This window comes from Lissotriton helveticus, chromosome 7, assembly GCF_964261635.1.
Source record: "Lissotriton helveticus chromosome 7, aLisHel1.1, whole genome shotgun sequence".
NCBI lineage: Eukaryota > Metazoa > Chordata > Amphibia > Caudata > Salamandridae > Lissotriton > Lissotriton helveticus.
The window spans coordinates 677,974,432-677,998,018 of NC_136068.1; the positions used below are offsets into that span (position 1 = coordinate 677,974,432).

At 43.6% G+C, this 23,587-nt stretch overlaps 1 protein-coding gene across 6 annotated transcripts in view; it reads right to left on the minus strand.

The window, feature by feature from the left end:
* Positions 1-23,587, minus strand: part of ABLIM3 (actin binding LIM protein family member 3) — a 432,795-nt gene that overhangs the window by 150,840 nt on the left and 258,368 nt on the right. For all 6 annotated transcript variants that reach the window (XM_078652993.1, XM_078652990.1, XM_078652989.1 and 3 more), the window contains exons 4-6: positions 13,288-13,400; positions 5,223-5,349; positions 3,115-3,208 (exon numbers count right to left, since the gene is read on the minus strand). In XM_078652993.1, the coding sequence (XP_078509119.1) occupies positions 3,115-3,208; positions 5,223-5,349; positions 13,288-13,400 (334 nt within the window). The remainder of the gene's footprint in view (positions 1-3,114; positions 3,209-5,222; positions 5,350-13,287; positions 13,401-23,587) is intronic.

The following is a 23,587-nucleotide window of genomic DNA, read 5'->3' on the forward strand; positions in this document are numbered from 1 at the left end:
GAGCTATAGCCTTCCACTGTTGATGTCATGGAACTAGTTCATGTGCTTTATTTTTTAATCATCCATCTATTGGAGTGTGTCTCTCTATATGAGAGTGTGCTCACAAGCTACATTTTAATGTTCTCTTCTTCCTCCCTCTTCGGCCTCCCCTCCTGCCCGTTCTATGCCCACTGTCGGCTAGCCAGATGGTGACTTTGTGATCCCTTGCATCTACCCTCCAACACTGCTGATGGTCCAAGTCTGAGACTGGCTATGCTAAAAGCCTAGAAAAGAATTAAAACTTTGCTTACTCTACAAAATGGCTGCTACACTGCATGACGCAAGATGTTTTACATTGTCATGCTGCAATAGGACAAGTGATGACACAACACATGATCCTCAATGGGAGTCTGCAGTAGCCAGCGAGTATTGACTCGCTGGCTACTGCAGACTACCATTGAGGAGCTACTTTGCCGTTCCACTGGAACCATCTGTTGCTCCAACCGGTTCCAGACCAGAATGCAGGATTTTCCCTGCCCCATGCGTGTTCCTTTCCCCCTCGGAACTCCTCAGTGGTCACCGCATGCATAGGCCCTTGTACCATGCCTTAACTGACGACATTGTCCTCTTGTTATATATCGAGGCATGAATCAATATGTCCTGATGATGATCCCATATTAAATAGGGATTGAAACGTTGTCGACAATGTAAGCTTGATGATTTAAATGACAATGTAAAATCACCTAAAGTGTACCATAATACCAATTGTCTGTTTTAACTTGAATAACCTGCAGACTGCCCTCCCCCTTGCCTCCCATTTATATGTACGTCATATGTTTTTACATATGTTGTAGTTGGACACAGGTTGTGTCTCACTTGTAAATCGTCTAACACCTTTGTTACATATAATTATACTTGTTATTAAAACCTGTCCGGCTGGACAGTTAATATAGATTTGATTCATGGTCTGTATTTATTTTTTTCCATCTCTGTTAATGGTTGGGACCATTGTCTTTCGAAACAGCATTGTAGACGTGGGCAACAAGGCAAAGAGACAACCAGGAGGTGAATTGACTATGCCCTACAATGAGGTGGTGTACAGTCAGTGTGCCCCGAGGGTGAATCGTGCAAGGGGGGAAACAGAGCCCCATGGATCATCCAAGACATTGCCTCACAGGTGGATGCAGTCACTCGCTGAGGGCCAGCTCTAGAGCAGTGTGACCAGTGTAGCTGCACCTGATACAGTTTTGGAACATTGCGAGGAGCAAAGTTTGGCATAAAAAAAACCTTGGTGTCAGAAAAATGCTTGATTTTGCTGTTTGCGCCTGTTTATGCTATGTCTATATTTATGTTTATATACGCACCTGCACAAATGTCCAACTGATCTTGGCATACGTGTTGTGTCTATGAATTCATTCTTTACTGCACAAGCACAATAGAATATTTCGGGCATTCAAATACTTTCTTCAGAACTTTTGAGGAAAAGCATGTTTTGTTCACAATAAGTGCCATGTGAACCTTGCTGCTCTTCTTGCATTGGCTTAATCCAGAAACATGTCCAGCAGGATTGGCAATTATCTGTTGACTGGCCATCACTGTAGTGTCTGAAGAGCGTACTGGTGAGTTATTTTTGTTTCTCTCCAAACAATTGTCACTACTAATCAGTCTATAGTGATGGTTTCTCTCCTTTGTAACCAGTGAACTATTATTCACCCCTTTCAATCACTGCACCATTTTTGGAGCATTTCTTTCATGGTTGATTCAATCTGGAGAAACGGTATAGATTGAATAAATATCACTGTGTGTGTGGTCATGTATGTTGAGACAATTTTTGGTACCAAGGAAGAATATGCTTATAGTTTCCTCAAAGTGAACCATTGTTGTTGTTGTCTAAAATTACTAGTTGCCGAGGTTCTCAGGAATACAGGTTTACCCCATAATGAATTGTTAGACAGCAGGCACAGGGCAGCAGTCTGCTTCTTTTTTCAAGCGCTACACACCGTGCTTTGAAACTGCTATCCAAGGGATGATCCGAAGGGATTTCTGAACAAAGAGCCCCTTTTTCTGTGGCACTACCCCAATAATCGAGGTCAATGGCATGGATGCCAGGAGCAAAACAAACTCAACAATATACAGAGGATGCAGCGGTCAAACAGACCTACGGGTAATACTTCAGAAAGTGTGTTGAGTGACCTCTGTGTCCATGGACATCAATACAAAAGGTAGGGCTAGAACCTCTTAGCTGAGGATGTAGGTGGACCACCTACATCCTCAGCTAAGAGGTTATAGCCCTACCTTTTGTATGTTGTTGAGTTTGTGTTGCTCCTGGCATCCATGCTCAAAGTTCAGCCCTAAGGAGACAATGCAGGAAACAAAGGGGAGGGCAACCTGTGATGCAAATTAATCTCTTAAGTGTGTAGGATATTAGGAACGTTTCAAAGCACAAGTGGAAAATGGCGCTGCCAACCCTTAGTGTTTCCAGCATGAGCAGTGGATTACCCATCCCAGGACAAAGGGGAGCTAAGATTCACACCAGATGTTCTCCTTCTACTGATTAAGCACAGGCAGAATGAGAGGTCACGTATTCCATCCCTTGTAAACCAAATTGCTAATCCAAATTACAATTTTAGCCCATGAGTATTGCAGGTAGGGATTAGCAGAATTTGTCCGGAATTCCAATCTACAAGAGTAACACAGGGTCACCAAATTCCACCGGTTCCATGAGCGGAATGAAATTTTCCAGCGTGCCTTATTACAGGCATCCTATTGTCACAAGAAATGCACAAGGAATTACCATCAGGCATTCCTCGGGGTAGAGCATCTCTAACCTGATGAAAGTGTCACAAAGGCTTTGGGAATCACCAAGTCATCACAGAACTGAACCAGTGGACTGTGTTACATACACTGTCAAGTTGAACCAATCATTTTACTTCATTTTAATAGGCTGTGTCTACATCTCCAATACAAAAAGAAATGTCGACTGCTCTGGTTTTCCAATTCATACTGTGCAATGGTCCTCGCAGCATTATCCAAGGTTTATGTAAGCTTGGTAGAGATGTAGTCCACAATGGACTGGTTTCAATCTGACATTACAGTATATTATGCCTACATTGTGTGGTATGTGCTATACAGTACCTCTAAGACGCGTCCACTGATGTATCGGTCGCAGGTCTCACACTTAATCCCAAACTGCGAGTGATAATCCGATTCACAGTAGGGCACGCCGTCCCTGCAGAGAGCACAGAGGCCAGGGATGAGCAGGAAAGCAAGACATTTGACACACAACAAGGAATATATGACAATACAACGTTTGCCTTTACTATGCATCATTTACAATGCAGTGCCTTCACCACGCATATACCTTTACCATGCATTCCTTTACAATGCAAGGTAATTATATGGGAATGTAAGTTAAACCAATATCCATATATATATATATATATATATATATATATATATATATATATATATATATATATATATATATATATATATATATATATATATATATATATATATATATATATATATATATATATATATATATATATATATATATATTTATATTGTTAGTAATTGTATCCCCTCTTTTTTTTTAAATTAATGTAATTTGACCTTTTTTCTTTATTGGGACAGACCCCTCAAGTCCCTCTATTTTAAAATTATTTGTATTTTCCCTTTTTATCCTTACTAACCTATACCTCTACCCGCCCCATAACTGTAAAAGTACCCTTACCACCTTATAACCCTACCCGCCCCTAAACCCTAAAGGTCCCTTACCACCCTATAACGCCACCCAGCCCTAAACCCTAAAAATTCACTTATCACTATATACACCGACCTACCCCTAAACCCTAAAAATTCACTTATCACTATATACACCGACCTACCCCTAAACCCTAAAAAATACTCTCACTATCCTATACCCCCACCCACCCTTAAACCCTAAAAATACCCTTATCTCCCTATACTCCTACCCACACCTAAACACTTAAAAAACCCTTAACAACCTATCCCCTAAACCCTAATTTATACATACATATATGTGCATCAACAAATATTTGAATGCAAACGACTGCCATGTTAATGAACGGTTTCACTGCTTAGCAGAAGTGGAATTGGCCCGCTTGCAAGCCAGGAAAATGCCCTCTGATTCTTTGATGTGTAGTAAAATATGGCTTTGATTGGGGACCAGCGGGCCTATCACGCTCCTAGGCTCCACTGCACTTGCAGCAATAATGACAGCTATACACTGGAAAAAGATCAATGACCTATGAGGTGGCAACAGAGATATCTGCAAATTTTTAAGGGTTCAGGGTAAATATACCACCCAAAGATAGACGTGTATACATTTGCTCCATGTGGCCTGATTGGAGTGTGAGGCTACGCTCAAAGAACACAAGAGACATATTAAAGCAATGGCAGAGTGGGCAATTACCCAGGGCCCACACTTTCCGAGAGGCCCCATGGGTAGTGAACATTCTCACTACTGGACATCTTTCTTCTCTGTCTATGAACTTTCCAAACCTCTCTCCCTCTCATTATCTTCCTCTTCCTTTGTCTTTCTCTACCCAGTGTCATTTTAAGGGTGTTTTGGGATTCCAAGTTTAGACATATTGTGTCTGTTTTTGTGTGACACTAGTCAAACTCGATATAGTGTGTCATCATGGGGCTTGAATTAGTAGGAAATGGGTAATAACATTTGACGTTGTTCTGAACAGGGCCCCCTCACTTATGTCTTGCCCAGGGGCCCAAAATTCCTTAAGATGACACTGGGGGTGCCACTCAATTAACGTCTATAGGGGATCTCGAACATGCCGGCAGTGAGATTGCCTTCAATAGGGACAAATCCCTTTGCCCTAAGATGTGTGTGGCTCTTCCTCCGGCCCCCCTCTTTTAGGGTAAGAGATGGTCCCCCATTGGCCAGTCTGCCTCCCTTCCCACGGCTTTCAGAGTAAGAGATGTTCCCCCATTGGCCAGTCTGCCTCCCTTCCCAAGTCTTTCAGAGTAAGAGATGGTCCCCCATTGGCCAGTCTGCCTCCCTTCCCAAGTCTTTCAGAGTAAGAGATGTTCCCCCATTGGCCAGTCTGCCTCCCTTCCCAAGTCTTTCAGAGTAAGAGATGGTCCCCCATTGGCCAGTCTGCCTCCCTTCCCAAGTCTTTCAGAGTAAGAGATGATCCCCCATTGGCCAGTCTGCCTTCCCGCAGTACCTATGGTTCCTGCATGCACCGGAAGTCACTCACTTGCTGATGTAGTCCCCCGTCAAGATGACGCCACAGGTCTGGCACTTGAAACAGCTGACGTGCCACTGCTTCTCCAGGGCTAGCAGCGACTGCCCGTGTTTGATCTCCTCCTTGCAGCCGGCGCAATCTGAAAGACAAGGGAACACGAGCACGTAAAATAATAACTAGGCCTCCAGTTAAGCACTTCCCTTCAGCACCGAGGTCCCAAACATCCCATAAACAAGTCACAGGCTGCAGCAATCTGCCTGTAAATGGTCTTCACTGCACCTCCCCGAGGGGAGGACAGAATTTATACAGCCATCTACTGCGACCTCTGATGATAACTCTTCCAGTGAGACAGAAAGCGGCACAGGAAGAGAGTGACCTGATGAAACAAGATGCAATCACCAGCGCCGGACTGTCCATTTATTCCATCGGGCATTTCCCCAGTGGGCTGGAGTGTTTGGAAGCTGGTTTTTTGAAAGGCAGGGTCCGTTACCGGATCCTTACCTACTTTTGCCAGTTCCCTCAGAATCATTGCACCTGGAACAGTGGGGGCTTTAGGGGTAATAGAAAAAGAGTGGGAGGAAAAATAAAAAGAGAGAGAAAATAGAGAAGAGGAATGGAGTGGGGCTGGTTTGATCATTTTTGTGAGAGCTGCTTTTGGCTCCATCCAGCCTTCAAAATCGCAAATCGTGGTGTGCGGGAATCATAGCTCTGAATACCGACTCTGGAGCTCAGCCTGGATGTTTGGCTTGCAGTTACAACTGACTGCTGACTGCTCTGCCCCAGGAGCCATGCCAGCACACCCACTAGCTTTATCATTCATACGAGCAACTTAAAAAATAAAAATAAAATAAAAAACGAGAATAAACAACTTTTACGTACAGCGACACCTGAAAGACTGAGGGGCTTATTTATAAGCCCCTAGCACCGCCGGTGCATCACATTTGACAAGGCAAAAAGTGATGTATTGGTAGCGCAAGGGGCTTGTAAATAGGCCCCTGAATTTCTAACCATGTATATATATACTTGCACATATGGAACTTCATGCAATACAATTTTATATGTCTTTATAATCCCTTTAATACATGTATACCCTATCTATGAAATTATGTATCTATATATTTTATTACTAAGAAAGAAAGAAAGAAAGAAATCAAGATAAACCCTCAACACTCTCCAGTGCACTACTCTACGTCTCACCCTATACCTCTCTCAATATATCTTCTGCTTCCACTCTCTGACGCATCCCGAATCTCTTTCTATTACCATGATCTCCCTAAGATCCTTTCTAGACTCTTCCCTTCTCTATCCCTCCTTTATCCTATTCAATTCAACTAACAGGCTAACATGTCCTACGCTCAAATTAACAACTTATATTTCCCTAAACTAATACACCACAAATCCTTTGGATTGTGGAGTAGCGTTCTACTCGCTGAAAAGTGTTTCAATGCCTTGTTAAGCGATGATAGTAAGAGCTGTATAAATACAATTACAATTTTCTAAACCACCAGTGGCCTAGAGCAGAGGCTGCCTCATTTATTCATTCAGTCCCATTGCTGCCTACCAGGCTAAGAAACATTACGGGAATTGCTGTATAGGTGCAGCTTCCTGTATGCCCTGACCTTTTTGATGGCTAGAACTCAAAAGTATTGTCTCTTGTATGTCCAACACTTCTAAATGTGGTGTCTTTCAAACCTAGAGTCAGAAAGCATCTAAAAGCACCATTGGTTTACTCTTTGTCAGGTAGACTGAATGCAAGGCACATCTCTGGAGTATTTTGTTAGGATGCTGGGCACAGAGTGGCACAATACTCCAACACATGGTATAATACTCCAACACATGGTATAAATAAATTAATGTACAGACAAGATTATGATGAATATGATTATTACATTGAAACCCTTCTTTCCTGTTTGGGAACTGGAACTTCTCATGCATAACCTTTAAAAAAGCCTTTAAAGGATGCCAATATAAAGGAAATGTGAATAGTCTTTGGGAGATGACAATCCATTAAAAGTAGAAAAAATACAATCACAAAAGATTTTCCATTTGGATAAAAACCCAAAAGCTGCTCACAAAGTAAATGGAATGGCAAGGATACAAACTCTCAGCTCCAAATTCTCTTTCAATGTATGATCTTATTTTTGGAATGAAGCTTTAGGGAACTTTGTCGTGATGTCCTTTCTCCTTCAAAGTGCTCGACTTTCTATGTCCGCAGTGATCACCAAGCTACTGTATATCACAGTTTGCGGAATTTCTGATTTTTGTGCTGACATTGGTATTGGCATGGATGAAGTGGTATTTGTTGATGGTCAGAGCTGGCTGCATAGTGAGGCATGATAGGGTTAGGTCAGTGACCACCACCCCGTAGGCGTCTCTCTCCTGACAAGTTGGTAACAAAGATTGTAAATGAATAAAGCAGGTTAACCGGTACAACAGTACTCAAGGCTTCTCTGGAGAGACACAACAGGCTGGTGCAGTTTCGAGGTGCTCAGATTCAGGGGGACAGTTTTTCTCTCATCCCCTTAGGAAACCCTTGAAGGCTCACTGGTACATCCTTAAAGAGAAGGTGAACTCTGCAACTTTAGAAAAATCCCTGCCGGCTATCTGCGCAGTGGCAGCTCCTCCGCTAAGGCGGAGAAGCGTCGCCCCACTGCTATTTCAGTAGTGCAAAAAATAAAAATAAAATTATAATCACAGGATGTTATTATCATTTTATTTTTCTATTGCGGGAGTCGGGGCGGGGCTGGGCTCTGAACCCAGAGCAGGGAAGGAGTGGTTTGCACTCCTCTAAGTGTACATGACGGTTTGGCAGGCCAAACCGTCATGCACATTTGGCATGTTCTCCATTGGGCTGTAATGCACAGCCCCATGTAGAATATTCCCAGACTCCCATGCACTGCCCAAGCGTCCAAACAGGATGCTAAGACCAACCACAACGCTGCTTTTGCAGAGTCATGAATGGTTGGGAGAGTCCGGAAGCCTGGGTGCTTCCAGTGCTTCCAGCAGACCTTCCTTCAAGGATAGAGGAGAGACTTTCGGTGGCGGGATAGGAGGCATGGCGGAGAAGGTACGTTGTATTTATTTTTTTCATCCACCCCGACCTACCACCCCGTTACTAGGCAGCCGCCACTGTGTCTGCAGTGACTCTTCTGCGCCTGCCATGCTGATGGGCAGAGTTGGCAAGGCCAACTCACTTCCTGTTTGGGCGGTGTCACTTGAATGAAAGGGAGGGGCAAACAACCTATGCTCATGACACCTTTGCTTTGCAGGTGTGAACCACAACAGGTGCCTTGACTGGTACGAATCAACAGATTAGAGTTGGCCAGTTCGTAAAGCAGAAGTGGGCTCTGTGGCTCAGGGCACTTCAGGCTTAGCTCCAGGCAGGAGGGCAGCAGCAGTCGGCCGTCAATTGGTAACTTGGAAAGAGTTCCTTATTTGCTTTAACCCCTTGGATGCTGGTGACGGAACAACTCCGTCACCAGCCACGGGTGGGCTGTGCTAATGACGGAGTGGCACCGGCATTAATTTCACACCTGCGCGGCGCATTCTGTTAAGCGGGCGGGGCCGTGACGGAACCTCTCCGTCACAAGCACAGCGCGCTCGTGGCTGGTGACGGAGTGGTTCCGTCACCAGCATGGCAGCGCCGCGCGCCCCCCACTCCTCCCCAGCACCACGGCGGTATTACCACCGCGGCCAAGGGGTTAAGGAAGGACAGCATGGGTGTGCGGCAGTGACTGGTTAGGGGGGGTCTTAGGGCATGCCCATTTATCCTTGGTCGATCCTGAGAAGCGGAATACTAGCGGGCACAGGGCATCATATAACCTGAACCCACATTCATTTGTGGACCTGGATCTCAAGAGCACCAGTTCTTCTTTCACTGTGGGTCACGGGCAGGGCACGGAGTGAATAGACAGCTCTCTGGGCATTCTTCCGCCCTTGCCCATTACCAGAACCACACAGAAACCTGTAACTCCAGTATTCCTCGGAACACAAGCTTCTTGTTTTGCTGGAATGCTTCGATAAAGCCATCATGTACCTGCGCCAGCAAGAGCTATCTAAAAACAAGGCACAGGGTCAGACGGGGACAAAGTGTTTCACCTCCAGAGGCCCGAACCGTCTAGGCCCACAAAGCTGGGTCTGTGTTTGGAGACAAAACCTTGAATCCGTAGCCATCGAGACAGCTCAGTCAGCCACTGTCACTTCTTAAGAGAGTTATACCGAGCCAAGAGATTTATGCAGAGCCTGCAAGGTCAAAAGTTTAAATCCTGACCTGACTGACTCACCCTTCCATCACTTTCGTGATTTATAAATATACTATAATTCTGTATGATATTATTAACATAGCTTCCTAGGGCCAAGCTGCAATCTTTATTTGATAAACTTTAGATTGCTATATTTACAACATTGCTTTTCCTCTGACAGAATTAAGATGCTTTCTCATCCACACCATTACTTCTTTGCACTTTTACCCTTCAGGGAAAAATGTGTCCCTGTGGAACACTAGCATTGATCAAAAGAGGCAGTTCTCTAATTGCTGTCATGGGGCTACCTTCCCCCCGACCAACCGGCCTTTAATTTGTGAGCCTGCGGTGTGACTGATCTCCATTAGCTCTCATATTTAATAAGGTAGATCTGACATGTGACAGGCTCTTCTCTAGGCCTCCTGGCCTTTCTGATTCTAAGTTAGATGTATCACTGACTCTTCCCCAACACGACCAGCCTTCCAGAGCTTGACTTGCCGTTTCCTTTACTTTTTCCTAACACTAATAGCTTTTCTAAGTAAGGAATACTATTGGGCTGATTCTGCTCCAATCCTAACATCCCTTCAGAATCTCTGGTCTACCATGACTAACTCTGCCCAGCATTCTGCACTTTCAGAGCTTAGCCCAAGGTATGACTGACTCTGCCCAACCCTACTGTCCTTTTAAAAGGTGATCTAACCTGAAATGCTAAGAGAAGTTCCAAACAGCTGGGCAGCCTGCCGGCCTTCATTGCATCCCGAAGCACTTTGATGCAGCCATATAATAAAACGTAACTGGAAATACATTAAATGAATAGGATTGGCTACGCTTGTAGACTCAACATTTGGCTATATCTACTTCCAATGAATTGGCCTCTCCCTGGGACCACCCTGATGGGAAAATTCCACATTTCTGCAATTGTCTGGCCGCTTCTGAGATGAGGGGGAGAAGCTCCGGGCGGATACCCAGCAGGCCTCAGACACTCCCTCTTGCTCGTCTTCCACAGGGCGCGCGCTAATGGAACCTTGAGCGAGGGCTTCTCTGCTGCCTCAGCGTCCGCGCGGTTACCTCTGCACCGGAAGTCGGCTGCGGCTGGGTTCCGCTTCCAGTAATTGAATGTACCCTTCTTCCTTCTCCCCCACTGCCTTTCCCGTATTCTTCAAAACTAATTAAATGTTGATTTTATTTCCATTTTTTATTTGTTAGGCTCCTGTCAGCGACACTGTAGTACCATTCTCTCCCCAGCTCTGCTCTGCACACTGTTCTTTCCATACTCAGTCTGCTGACCCGAAGTACTCTCAGCCAGATTCATCAAAGGAAAATCGGCTCACAAAGGGCCAGTGCGAGCGCTTTTTTTGAATTTGGGATTCATCATCCCAAATGCAAAAATCGCAAATTATGAAATCGCTAAATTGTGATGAATTGCATTTAAGGAATCTCAATTTGAGATTCCTTAAATGCAATTCATGAACCATTTAAAATTTGCGAAATCGCTTTCTGGGGACGCTATTTACCACGAAGTCTGACTTCGTGGTAAATAGCGAAAACTTAGAAAAATGCACTTTAGTGCATTTTTCTAAGTTGTATGTTACACACACACATGTCCTTTGGACATGTGTGTGCGCAACACCAGTGTACATTAGCATTTCAGGGGTGCTACAGAGTGTCCTTTGGACACCCTGGCACCCTTGAAATCGCTTCCTTATTTGCGATTCGCTAATTACGAATCGCAAATAAGGAATGACTCCCCATTAATTCCTATGGGCCCATAGGAATGAATGGGAAAGCCATTCCTTATTTGCGATTTGCAATTAGCGAATCGCAAATAAGGAGGCAGTAGAAATCGCAATAAATATTGCGATTTCTACATGAATGCCGTTTCGCGAGTCTATAATAGCGATTCCTTAATAATCGCTATTAAGGACTCGCAAAACATTACAATGATGAATCTGGGGGTTAGCTGCCTGTATATCACCCAACCTACATTTCCGTGCCTTGGATATATGGACAAGTGCCAGTTCTATCAAAGTAGTATTTGTGTACAGAACACTGTGCGAAATGTACTACCCAAAAAACAATATTAATATTGTGTGTGCATATTGTATTGATGTTGGTGCATATACAGCGCTTATTGCCCCTGACGAGGCGTGTAGCGCTTCGCGAAGGGGTAGCACACTTTACCTTGGCTCCCCATTGTTTGTGATTTAGTAAAAGCACAACGGTTACAATTAATCGCTGTTTCCGTTCCGTGCAATTTGCAGTCATCCATCTTCATGCAAATCTTGTGACAATTTCGTGCCACCACCATATGGGGTTGCTAATCTCATATAGGCAACATGCAAACATTCCAGACTGTACTGACTGCTGCAAAAAATGAAGTACGTTTACATTATTTCGTATAGCGGCAAATAGCACATTGGCGTCATCTGTCCAGTTTGTGGACCCCAGACTGGATTTCTCTATCACCCCACCAAGAGCACAGTTCCTAGAAGTCATTTCGCGTGCAATTATTAATTCGCCAGCGGCTTGTCGGGCCATTTTGATGGTCGTCTAAAGCAGAGGGCCGCGAAGCACTCGCAGAGCGGCAAATGCAATCGAGGTTGTATTATAGGGAAGCTGAAATTGATCCAGCGTAGGCTCGCTGATATGAGTTGCTGAGGGCAGTACTTTTCTTTCCGTCTTGCAACATTTGAGCATTTGGTGGCGCTAGAATTGATCTTTTCGCTTCTGCCTTGAGGGCGGATCCCAGGAGGTTGGCATGTTTTATTCATATCAAAACATCCTCGGGAGAAGAGCGCCATCAATTATTCTTTTGTCTCAACTGCATTCATTCATGCAAATATGTTTGCGCTTCTCAGATCATGGCAATAGAAAACGGACTTAACAGAAGATGGCTAGGTAGGAACATGTAAAGCTGGCACAGAGGAAAGTGGAAAAGGGCAGCGAGGCAGCTACAAGCAGGTAGAAAGGAAAGCGTAGGTAGCGATAAGTTGGAAGGACATAGATAGGACAGTGGGTGAAGGGTTCGAAGTGGAGGAGTCAAGTATGTAGTCATACCCCCAGGGCTTTACGTGGGATAAAAAAAAATAGGGGGACGTCTCTCAACGGGGCGTGGCCGATGTAATTAGGGCGTAGCTTAAAACAAGTAAGGTAAAAAACTCTGCTTAGCAACTGGTAATTTACTGCTTCTGTCATTGCATTCAGAAGTGTAATACAACAAGCAGGGCCGGACTGGCCAGAGCGGGCACCGGGCGTTTCCCCGGTAGGCCGCTAGGGTGGGGGCCGGATTTGGGCCCCTGGGGGCCGTTTTTGTTACCGGGGCGGCAACATTGCCCCCTGTAACAAAATACGCTGAAACCGTCCCTCGCAAACTGCTCAGCTGCACTTCCCCTCGCCCCATGGGGGCCCAGCTGAGCAGTTTGCCAGGGCCGGTTTCCGTTCGCAGTCCAACCCTGACAAAAAGTAACATTGCACCTACAACAAGCCAGTGGTTGTTAGTTGCATAAGATAAATAAGCAACAACTATGACTTTGTTGTATAGAATATTGAAAATGCTTCAGTTCTGAAATGATAAGAGTGTGAAAGAACTATAAAGAGCCTCTTTGAAATTACATCAAAGGTAGTGAAGGGTGGTACTACTGCAGACGTAAGATTTTTTTTCACCCTGAGGGTGAGGGAAAAAATGGAGACTCGTGCCAGCACCTTCTTTTTAGAACTGCTGGTGATGAGCACCGGCAGGACCTGGCCCACTTAAAGCCCTGTGCATACTGGAAAACAAGCTAGCCAAGCAGTTTGTTAGACAGACAGATCTAGAATCCTTTAGTTCCCAGACTTACGGCTTGGTCCATGGATCTTGATGGGCTTGCCTGTACTCAGCGAGTGGGAGCAGCTCTGGCACACACAGTCCTTCCCACTGAAGGTCACTTTGTCTCCAATCGGAAACGTTTTTCTGAAAATAGATAAAATAACACCTGTAGCTGTTATAAATCACTAAGAGAACCATATTTGTACACAACTCCCTAGTACCTATAAGACAGGCGACAACAGTAGTCAAATAAACAAGTGTTGCAGAGAGTCAAAGAGTCCCGTAGAGTGGACTTTCATGTAGTGTTGAAGAGTGGAGTGTTGTAGAGTAGAGGGGAACAGAGTGGGGAGACATAGTGCACAGACATAGAGTGTAGTAGAGTGGCATAGATTGTTGTGAAATAGACAGAAGTAAAGTGGAGTAGAGTGTTGTAGAGTGGAGAGGCATAGAGTGGAGGGGCTTAGAATGGAAGGGCATAGTGTGGAGGGACGTAGAGTGAAGTATAGAGTCTTAGAGTGGAGTGGAATACAGAGGAGAAGAGTGTTGTAAATTGGAATACACTGTTGTAGAGTGGAGTGTTGCAGAGTGGAGTATAGTGGTGTATAGTGGAGTGATGTAGAGTGAAGTGGCATAGAGTGGAGTAGGGTGACCTAAAGTTGAGTGACATAGAGTGTAGTGGTGTAGAGTGTAGTGTCATAGAGTGGAGGTTCGTAGGTTGGAGGATTGTACAGTGTCATAAGTGGAAGGCCATAGAGTGTTGTGGAGTGACGTAGAGTGAAGCAGATTGTAGTAGAGTGGTGTATAGTGGAGTAGTGATGTGGAGTGGCATAGAGTGGCGTAGAGTGGAGGGTCATAGAGTAACATGTAGTGAAGTGGTTTAGATTGTGAAGATGTTATGATGGTGAGATGTCCCCAAGGTATCCCTCACCAAGGCCAAGCAAACTGCTACTGAAGCCTGCATGCCTTGGTGCAGAGAAAAACGACAACGTCGACATGGCACACTGTCTGTGTGCCATGCCAAGCAGCACCACCTAAGGTGTACGCCACCTCTATAGTAGGCCTTACAAGCCCTAAGGCAGGGTGCACTATATGTTAGGTGCGGGCATATCTGCATGAGCAGATATGCCCCTACAGTATTAGGGTCTATAGCTCTATGATTTACGTGCAGTGAAGCCATAGAGTACATGGGCTGGAAATGCCGCAACACGGGTTCCCCAGCACCTAACTCCTCTCAATAAACCCACACTGATACCAGTGTGGAATTTATTGAAACATATACCCAGAAGGCACCCAAGAGGTGCCCCCTGAAAACCTACTAACCCTGGTGTGGTCTCTGACTAACTTTAGGCAGCCTGCCACCAACAGACATGTTTCTGGACCCCTGGGTAGAGAGCCCCAGCTCTGAGACAGAAATAAAGCCCATCCTGGGCGGAGGTGTCACACCTCCTCCCCCATGATGAGCACTGTGCTCGAGAACGAAGATTCAAAGGCCTGGCCGTCTTTTTATACAACCCCAACCTCTGCTGCTAGTAGCAGATGGCAGCCCCGGTTCAAAACCCCTGCATTTGCTGGGAGAGCCAGCAGGAAAACCTAAGTGGAAACAGGAGGTGGTTCCCCTTCGCCAACTCCATCCCCCTGGTGCTGGAGGTGAGTAAAGCACCTTTTTGGTGGCCACCATCTTGAAGATGGTGGGATTTATCAAATCAGGGCTAGGGCTAAGCCACCCTCCCACAAGATGGTGGCACAATAGTGGGTGTAGACACCCCAGGTGAGAGACCCATTGGTCCCTACCTGGCACTCCCCTGTAATGCCCCTTAATCTAACACTTAGGTGTAATGTAAATTGTAATGTAAATTGATACTTGTATAGCGCACTACTCACCCGCAAGGGTCTCAAGGCGCTTGTACGAATACCGCTGTGGAACCCATCAAGGCTTTCCCTGTGAGGTGTCCACTCCTGGGCACCCCCAAGGTGGAGGCCAGGCATCCTTAGCGTTGTGGGGGCCGTTTTGGAGATTAAGCAAGCTATTGCCCAGAGTTGCAGAGTGGGACTCCATGATTGGAATAGGCACCGAGGCGAGAATTATCAGGTCCGTGGAATTTTGAGCCCAAGACCCGCCGAGGTGGGGAATTGAACCCTGGTCCCGGGCTAGACCTCTGCATCAGGGTCTGCCGCTCTAACCATTGAGCCACACTACTCCACCCAAGAGGTGCCCCCTGAAAACCTACTAACCCTGGTGTGGTCTCTGACTAACTTTAGGCAGCCTGCCACCAACAGACATGTTTCTGGACCCCTGGGTAGAGAGACCCAGGTGGATCCCCCAGACCCTGGAATCAGATTCCCGATGACCTGAGAAGAGCCGGACACTACAGCGTTGCACCAGCAGAGAAGGCTACAGACTCCAACTGACTTGGCCCCAGTCCTACAGGCCTGTCTGCAGCAAGATACTTGTTTACGTAAACTCAAAAGTTGGTGTACTGAGCTGCCACTTTCCCAAAGGTCCCACAGCAGAAGTGAATCACAGACAGGGATGAGCATTTGAATATGCTGACACAGGAATTGACATATACATGGAGAAGCCATTTTGGACAGTGGTGCTAGTTTCTATACTTGGTTCACTCTTACAAGTTGTTGTCAAACCACCAAACGTTTCTATTGCGTGGTGTCCTGGGAATGTGAAGAGCCTCAACCCCACCCCCTCGCTCAGCCATCTATTCTTCAGCTGCAACTACCAATACAGCTTATGTTTTTTCCGAGAAGCTTTAAAAAACATGCCTAGAGATGCTTTCGACATGCTCTGGTATGTCTTAAAATAGGAATGTTTGCTATTTTTTTTAAAGTATTTAAATAAATATTTTGCCCATGGTTATCCAGGGGCACAAAGACAGTCCCATTAAATACCGAATTCCTCAATATTTCTCTACAGCAAGAATTAAAAATATTACATTGAAAACAGATCTTTGTGAATACCGTCAACACATATAACAGACACCTCCCAATAACCCCAACACTAGATTCCTAAGAAGCAAAGACTGAAAGAATGTCTTACACAATGCAGTTTGTCAGAAAAAGATGAATACCACTATGAATGGCCCAGCACACTGAAAGTACTATGTCCTAGAAAGGGTTAGTACTTTGAAAGAAAAATTTACTCAAATAAGGCACGTTCAGAACTGCAACAAAAGCACGGCGAAAGAACACATAAAACATGTACAACATTTAATGTAAGCATCTGAATAGAAACCTAAAACATCTGAGCAAATCAGGGACTCTATCTAGAAGTTCAAAAGAGTCAAACAAATTTAATCTAAAAAATGTATAGATGGAAATAAAAAGACACCTATAAAACAAATATGTAATTATAGATAAATATGTAGATATAGATATATACACCCATATAATCCCATTAAACAGTTATGTTGTTGGACATTTTTAAGAACTGACAGAAAAGGGATGTGAGAGAGAGACTAGAGACTTAATAAAAGGTGTGTGTGAAGTTACAACACTTTTCTTTTGTAAGCTTTCAGTAATTTTTGCAAATAAAGCGTTAGTACCCATTGTTTGTGCCACTCTCTGCACGTGGTCTTCCATGTTAAAACTGGGACTTTCATGTCATGTGTGTTGTGAGTTTTTTAAATAGAAAATAAAAGATTGCCAGCATCCATTCCCTTTCAAAGGCGCCTCTCCTCTATCTTTAACAGTCACCAATAATAGGCATTCTAGAATGTTTGGTTGAGGATGTCAACCGGGGTCTGAGATGTATTTTAACATCATTTACTGAAGGATATCTTTACAATTAAATCAAGATAAAATAGCACATTCATTGTTGTTTTGCCAATCAGCATTCGCAAGGATAATGTGTCAGTGTGTGCGGAAAAAAATATTTATTGGAATAGATCCTTATAACGCAGGCAGGCCAAAAATAAGGATGTATGAATCTCTTTAATTGCATAGTAAAAACTTCGCACACCACTGTTTAATGCAGTTTATAATCCATCAAATTATTTCTTTGTTCAGCAGAATTCAGTAAGACACAAGTAACCAAGCTCCTATGTAGTGCCCGTGGTTCAACTCTTGGTAATGCTGGCCAGACTCGAGGCTTAACTTTGCCAGAGGTTTTATGGAGTGCAGAAATTGGCATGTACAATTGCAATGCATGTAAAATATTAGGAACTTGGGGCCTAATCATATTGTGAAAGGAATTGCACCAGTGGTGTCTCATCCGATTCACTACTTAAAGAAATTAGAGCATTTCCTTTACAATTCAACTGTAAACTAAATCCTTGTGCTCCAAACGTGGGTATTTATGAAGAAAGAAGAAAATGTATGAACTCAAAAGCAAACAAAATTGAAAAAGGAAAACGGTAGATAAATAGTAAAAGCAGCCTTTAACATTGATTAAAATCAATTGACATTTTTATAAATAGAAACATAAAATGAAGTCTTTTAAAGTATATAGAGATTTAAAATGATTCAAGGTCTCCATATTTGTTATTGTCGGTGGGGAAGATTAGTCAGCTCAGGCTGGACACGATCAGCATTAGGATGACATTTGACCCCTGTATATAAAATGAGAACTTTGTAATGTACTTTAGCAAAAACTTTCCAGTTTCAGCTAATCATGTGCAGAGTTTGGACCGAGCTCCCTAGGCTCTGTTTTAGCCCTTGGTGATGCACACTTGATGCTGTGGAAAAGCTCTAGAGAAGAGAAAGCTTATTTGGAGATTGATGACGGATGCAAGGTCACCGCCTATACTCTGGTTTCTAGCCTTACTTATTTTCTTTTAAAGTTAATTGAGCTACGCTCTCTTCATTCTAAGTTTCTTGCGGTAGTCTCTTAGCACTGGGTCAGTAGCATCAGATCAGCTGGGCAAAAGCTCACCTTCAACAGCCTTTGTAGAGTTGTGTTTTTCTGACCATATTGTGATGTATAAGGATGGGAGAGAGCCCCTTAACCAAATACACATGTTGGTCACTCAATGCCCCATCAGATCAAACTCAAAACTCTTTCCAAAGGGAAGTAGCACATGTACATCACAACCAGTCACCAAATGGCCAAGATATACAGCGGAATACTTTGCCAAATCCATTGGTCGAATATTTAACTTTTATTGATCTTTCTAGGCTCAGTGCCTTGAAATGTGGTTTCCTGGTTGCATGCAGCTCCTCGGCTGGGTTCACCGAGAGACCTTATCAAGGGACCAGCATCCTCCTTCTATTCCCTTTCGTATGGGAGCAGACATAATAAGCTACCCGGCTCTGTCACATATTTTCTTGAAGGAAGCGCACGACAAATAAGGTAAGCTCACGTCTTACACACTCAAATGAACATCCTCATTTTCAAAAGCATGGTCACAGAGATGTCGCTCAGTTTTGGCATAAGTCAGCAATCAGGAAAAGGTTATTTCAGCTGGAGGAAGGGTTTCCTCAAGAAGGTACAATTTGCAAAGCTTGCTGGTTCCCAGAAACTGAATTAAACTTGATACCTGGCTAGATCAAGTTTCTAGCCTCTGATCTGACCAGGCAGTTTTTTACACCCTCTTATACACTCACCATTTGATTTATTCCATAATCAGCAAACGTTAAGATTGTTATTGAACACTTGGGGGCAAATTTGCAAGCCCTCACCGCCACCAGAGCGTCACTTTTTTTGATTATCCGGTGGCGCAGCACCATTTTCCATATTTACAAGGTGGCGCTAAACCACCTTGTAAATATGCCCCTCACCGCTGCAGTCCTCTGCGGCAAAGGGGACTGCAATGGGTGTTGCTGTGGGCGTTCTGCCACAATACCCATTGCTTTTTTACAAGGCTAAGGCAACGCCAAAAATCAATGCCATGGAATACCAGGTGTTAGAATGTTGCAACGAGGAGAAAAATTTCTCCTCATTTTTTGCTCTTTCCATATAGAAGGTTAAAATCGCCATTATTAATTGCTTATGTGCAGGAAGGTGTCCCTTCTGGCACATAAATAATCGTCCCTGCAACGCAGACACCCTTGCAACATGGCAGCATTGTGCCTGCGCCGGCGCTAGGCAGCTTTTTATTTGCACCAGCGCTAGGGGAAACACAGGGGCGCACTGTATTCTTATGAATATGGCGCATCCCTGCGTTTTGAAAATGTCGGAGTGCGGTGCTGCCAAATTTGGCACAGTGCAGCGTTCTGACATTTTATTGCAAATATGTCCCCTTAGGTCTAATATGTGTCTTCCTACCCAGACAAAAAGGCAATTTAAGGTTCTCTCAGCTGCGCCACACCGCTTTTTCCCACCTTCTTGCCAGAGTGATGAAAGGGCTTTTTACCAAACTTTCAGCTGCCCTCCAGAGGAGTACGCTCCTGCATTCTTAGGAATGCACCAATATACCGATCAATAACAATGATATTCCTGCCTCTTTCCATTCATATTTAACACACACCTTTCAGCAAAGCACAGGACAATCAAATACATATTGTGATTTTTTTGCATGGAAAAGCTAAAATTTTACAAAACCAGCAATAATGCACAATTCTCAAGCAGGATAAAATATGACATTCACTAAAGGAAACAAACACGCCTTTTAAATAAAAAATTAGGAGGTGAATATGTCTCTCTGTCAACAGAAATCAGAGGACTTTACAAAAGGCAGGTATGGCTAGTCTTTTTTCTCCATCATCTTGTTAATGAGGCTAGACACTAAAAAGTCTATCTGGGTTGTACATTTGGACTGCGTGGTTGAAGTTCCCAAAAAAAGAATCAAGAAATGTTGTTAGGCTTTATCTGCCATCTACTGATACTCAAATGGTTATGCGATGCTATCATGTTGTTCTTATGTTGCTGCTTAGAATATGCTCCATTAAAGGATTGTTGATGCAATTACTGGGTATATAAGGAGGTCTTATATTTTTGGATAACTTTAAAGTGATCTTATTTCTCCATAATCCTTGTCGACAGCTAGTTGGCAACTCGAAACATTTTTTAGAGTGGTCTTTAACTATGAATCTGCACGCCCACCACAAATACTGGGCTTTTTCCCTGTGAGAAAATCCGGTAGATTTGGGCTGCCAAAATGTAATGAAGGGTTCGATCTTTATGATGTCCGATAATTACTGGGGGCGATAAACAACATACTACATCTGATTGCGATCCCTGCGCAACCTGGTATTTGAACATTGATTGCAATTTAATGGTCCCATTTGATCCGGTCCTACATGCTGGATGCATAAATATTAAGAACAAAGTGAATGGATCCTTCAATGTGAAAGTCGTTGGATCAAGTAAACTTTGAACAATAAAGGAGAGAGGGCAGAGACCTCTGGGAACCCCTAGTTTTTTATATCCTTGGGTGATGCAGTCCAAGGTGCCATAGACGTGGCCTGTGCTTAATTCCCAATAAATGATTCATTATCTTTGAGGGCAGTATTTCCAATCCAAAACAAGACTAATCTGTGTTTGGAAGCCCACTAAATGGTGGAGTTCAAGGGCCACTGACAGACCGACTATAATCAGAGCTTTGATGCTGTTCTTGCCCGTTGCGGCCTTCAGATCATCCTGTGGTATCAAGACTGATTCTGTCCCTCTGTACAGTTGAAAAACTGTCAGACAGGCTCATACAATATTATATTATCACAGCTACCCCTGGAGTTCTTCAAGTGCTGTATCTAAGAATAGTTTTGATTGAACAGGAAGTTTAAAACTAGGCAATTTTTCAAGATCAGATGAACACATATTCTATTTCTTTAAGAGGGCCATGCTTTAAGCTTTGCTGGATTTGTACAGGAAAGAAAGGAATGAATGATGAAGTAGGCTACACTGGTGCTAGGTTAAGACTTTTAAAGAGTGTGGAGGATGGGATAAGGAGGTGACTCAGAATTGAATATTGCTCACCAAGATCCAATATTATTTGTGATTCAGATGTGTGATGTGCACAGTGACTCAGAGTTATTAAAGTGACTGGAGGGAGTGAATCACATAGCAATACATCAGACCACCATCTCATTTGAGTCGAGTGATTCCCTTAAATTCTGACGTTGGTAGATTAGATTTTTCTAAGAAATATAATCATAGCAGAACACATGGGAAGGTGAAAGCTAGATTATACAGCAAATAGGTACCTTAAGTTTGGATGACCTAAAATGTTCTGCTTTAAGACCACTAAAATATTTTTTTTTTGTGATTTAGAATTACTCTTTGGAATTTTTGTTGGCATTTTATATTATTGTTTGTGAATTAACTTGTCTTTTTGACTGACTGGTGGTTGTTTTGTTGCCATTTTGTCTCTACCTGACATTTTTTATGTGCTTTGACGATACGAGGTAGTAGGCTTTGTAAAGTAATTTAGTATAGGAATTAGCTTGTCCAGAAAAACAATGAATGGCTGTTCAATTTTAAACATGTCCATACCAAGACCATTGTGTGATCCTTTCCAATCAGCGGACCTGTTTCATTTTTTAGAAGTTAGAAGTTTTAATATTATTACTTTTAATATACTTTTTGAAGTGTATCTTTTTATTGTTTCACCATGCTGTTTTTTTATGCAATTTTTTTCAGCAAGATTGAACATTGTGGGCTAGTGTGGCTCGACCTTAATCGCAAAATCCACCAGGATAGAATATGTTAGGGTGCTGCTGTGTCCTGGCTGAGCAAATATTCTCTAATCAGCAACAAATTAAAAGATTGGGTAGTGAGACATCATAGTTAGCAGTTGACCAATCCACCAAGAAATGAGCACAAGATTGGTTCAGTTTTAGATACTGTCTTACTCCGCCATCGGGGGCTATTTTGGGAACTAGCAGCACTTTATACGTTATAAAAACCAGCCATATTTAATACTTAATTACGTTGTGTGCTGGGACATCTTTGGCCCATCCACTCTCTGGGCAGTATTCTATAAAGAAAACAAGTAACTGTTCAAGCCACAGACTTGCACCGGTGTTTTATTTTATAAAGTTACTCATTCATTAGGATTCACAAACATCTAAAAACTACTCATTCATAGCTAGGAAGAATGCCCATTTTCTTCCATATGCTAACAATAAATTAGTGGTTTGTCTGCTGTCAGAAACTATGTATTTTTCCAGTTACTGTTCCAACACACAAGCCATCATAATGTTTTTTTCTCCTCCACATGGGATATATTTTTCCATATGGAAATATCTCATTTCCTGCCTTTCAATAAGAAATGGGCGTGCTTCAAGATCCAGCCGTGTTGACAATACAATGAAGCGATCAGATAGACAAATACAATTATGTGTGGAGGTTATAATTGTCTTTTCTGCAAATTATCATAAAAGTTATAATTTAGTAGATATAATCACATTCCTAATGGCCGCCCTCTGCCTTGAGTAATACCCTTGCTACATACAGCCCATAACCCAGATCGTAAGACTGGGGAAAATTCATGCTCATGGCAAGTTCTACATGGATGTAACTTCAATCTTTGAGCATCAATGCCCAGAAAACCAAATTTAACAATCAGGGCCCTGGTGTACCATTCCTACTCGAAAATCAGTGCTGTGCAATTTGCACACCGACTGGTTTGCAAATGGGAATAACATTTGTGATGCAAGCTTCATATATTCGCAGAGGGTTGCAAAAAAACCTGTCTAATGAGTATTAAATAGACAGGTCGCAATGTGGGCACTCATGTCTGCCTACCTAACTACACATGGCAAAGACTGTCAATGTAGCCTACATACTAGGGGTAAAGATTGCCCCTACAACTAACCATGCAGGATAAATGGCTCTCTCCCTTTGTAGGGTAACCACTGACTTTGCAGCTAACATGAACAGGAACAGAACTGCCCCTGGAGCTTACCAACAATGCATTTTGACGGTCTCTTCTTCTACTAAGGCAGGGTTGGGCATCTCATTATCTCCTACATGCAAATTTGTCAGACTCACAGGGTGGGATACGCAGTGAAAGAAAGTATGCGTTCCACACTCTTCTACTCATGGTAAGCACACTCCCTCCAGCATGCCTACAGAAGGTGATTACCACTTCCTCCTGCTGCCTACCTCAGTAAAGGCTGTCTCTACTCCTATATAATCTAGGCTAGGGGTCTAGTCTGCACACCCATCGAGGAAGACTTTCCTGTCCCCTTCCTCCCCAGCGTAAATCGTATCTCCTCACCTCACCTGTGGAAAGTACGCGCGCTGACGTCTCACCCTTCTTGGTTCACTACTCTACACCCCTTGTTATATCAGCTGTTTTCTCCTTCCTGCTTTGTGTGCCTAACCCTAACCCCTGGGGGTCAGGACAGCTGACCTGAGCTGAGTGGCCTTTTCTTTGACACTCCTGCACAGAGCACACAGCTGCTCAGTAAAAGGCTGGAAATAGCAGCAGGCACAGCTG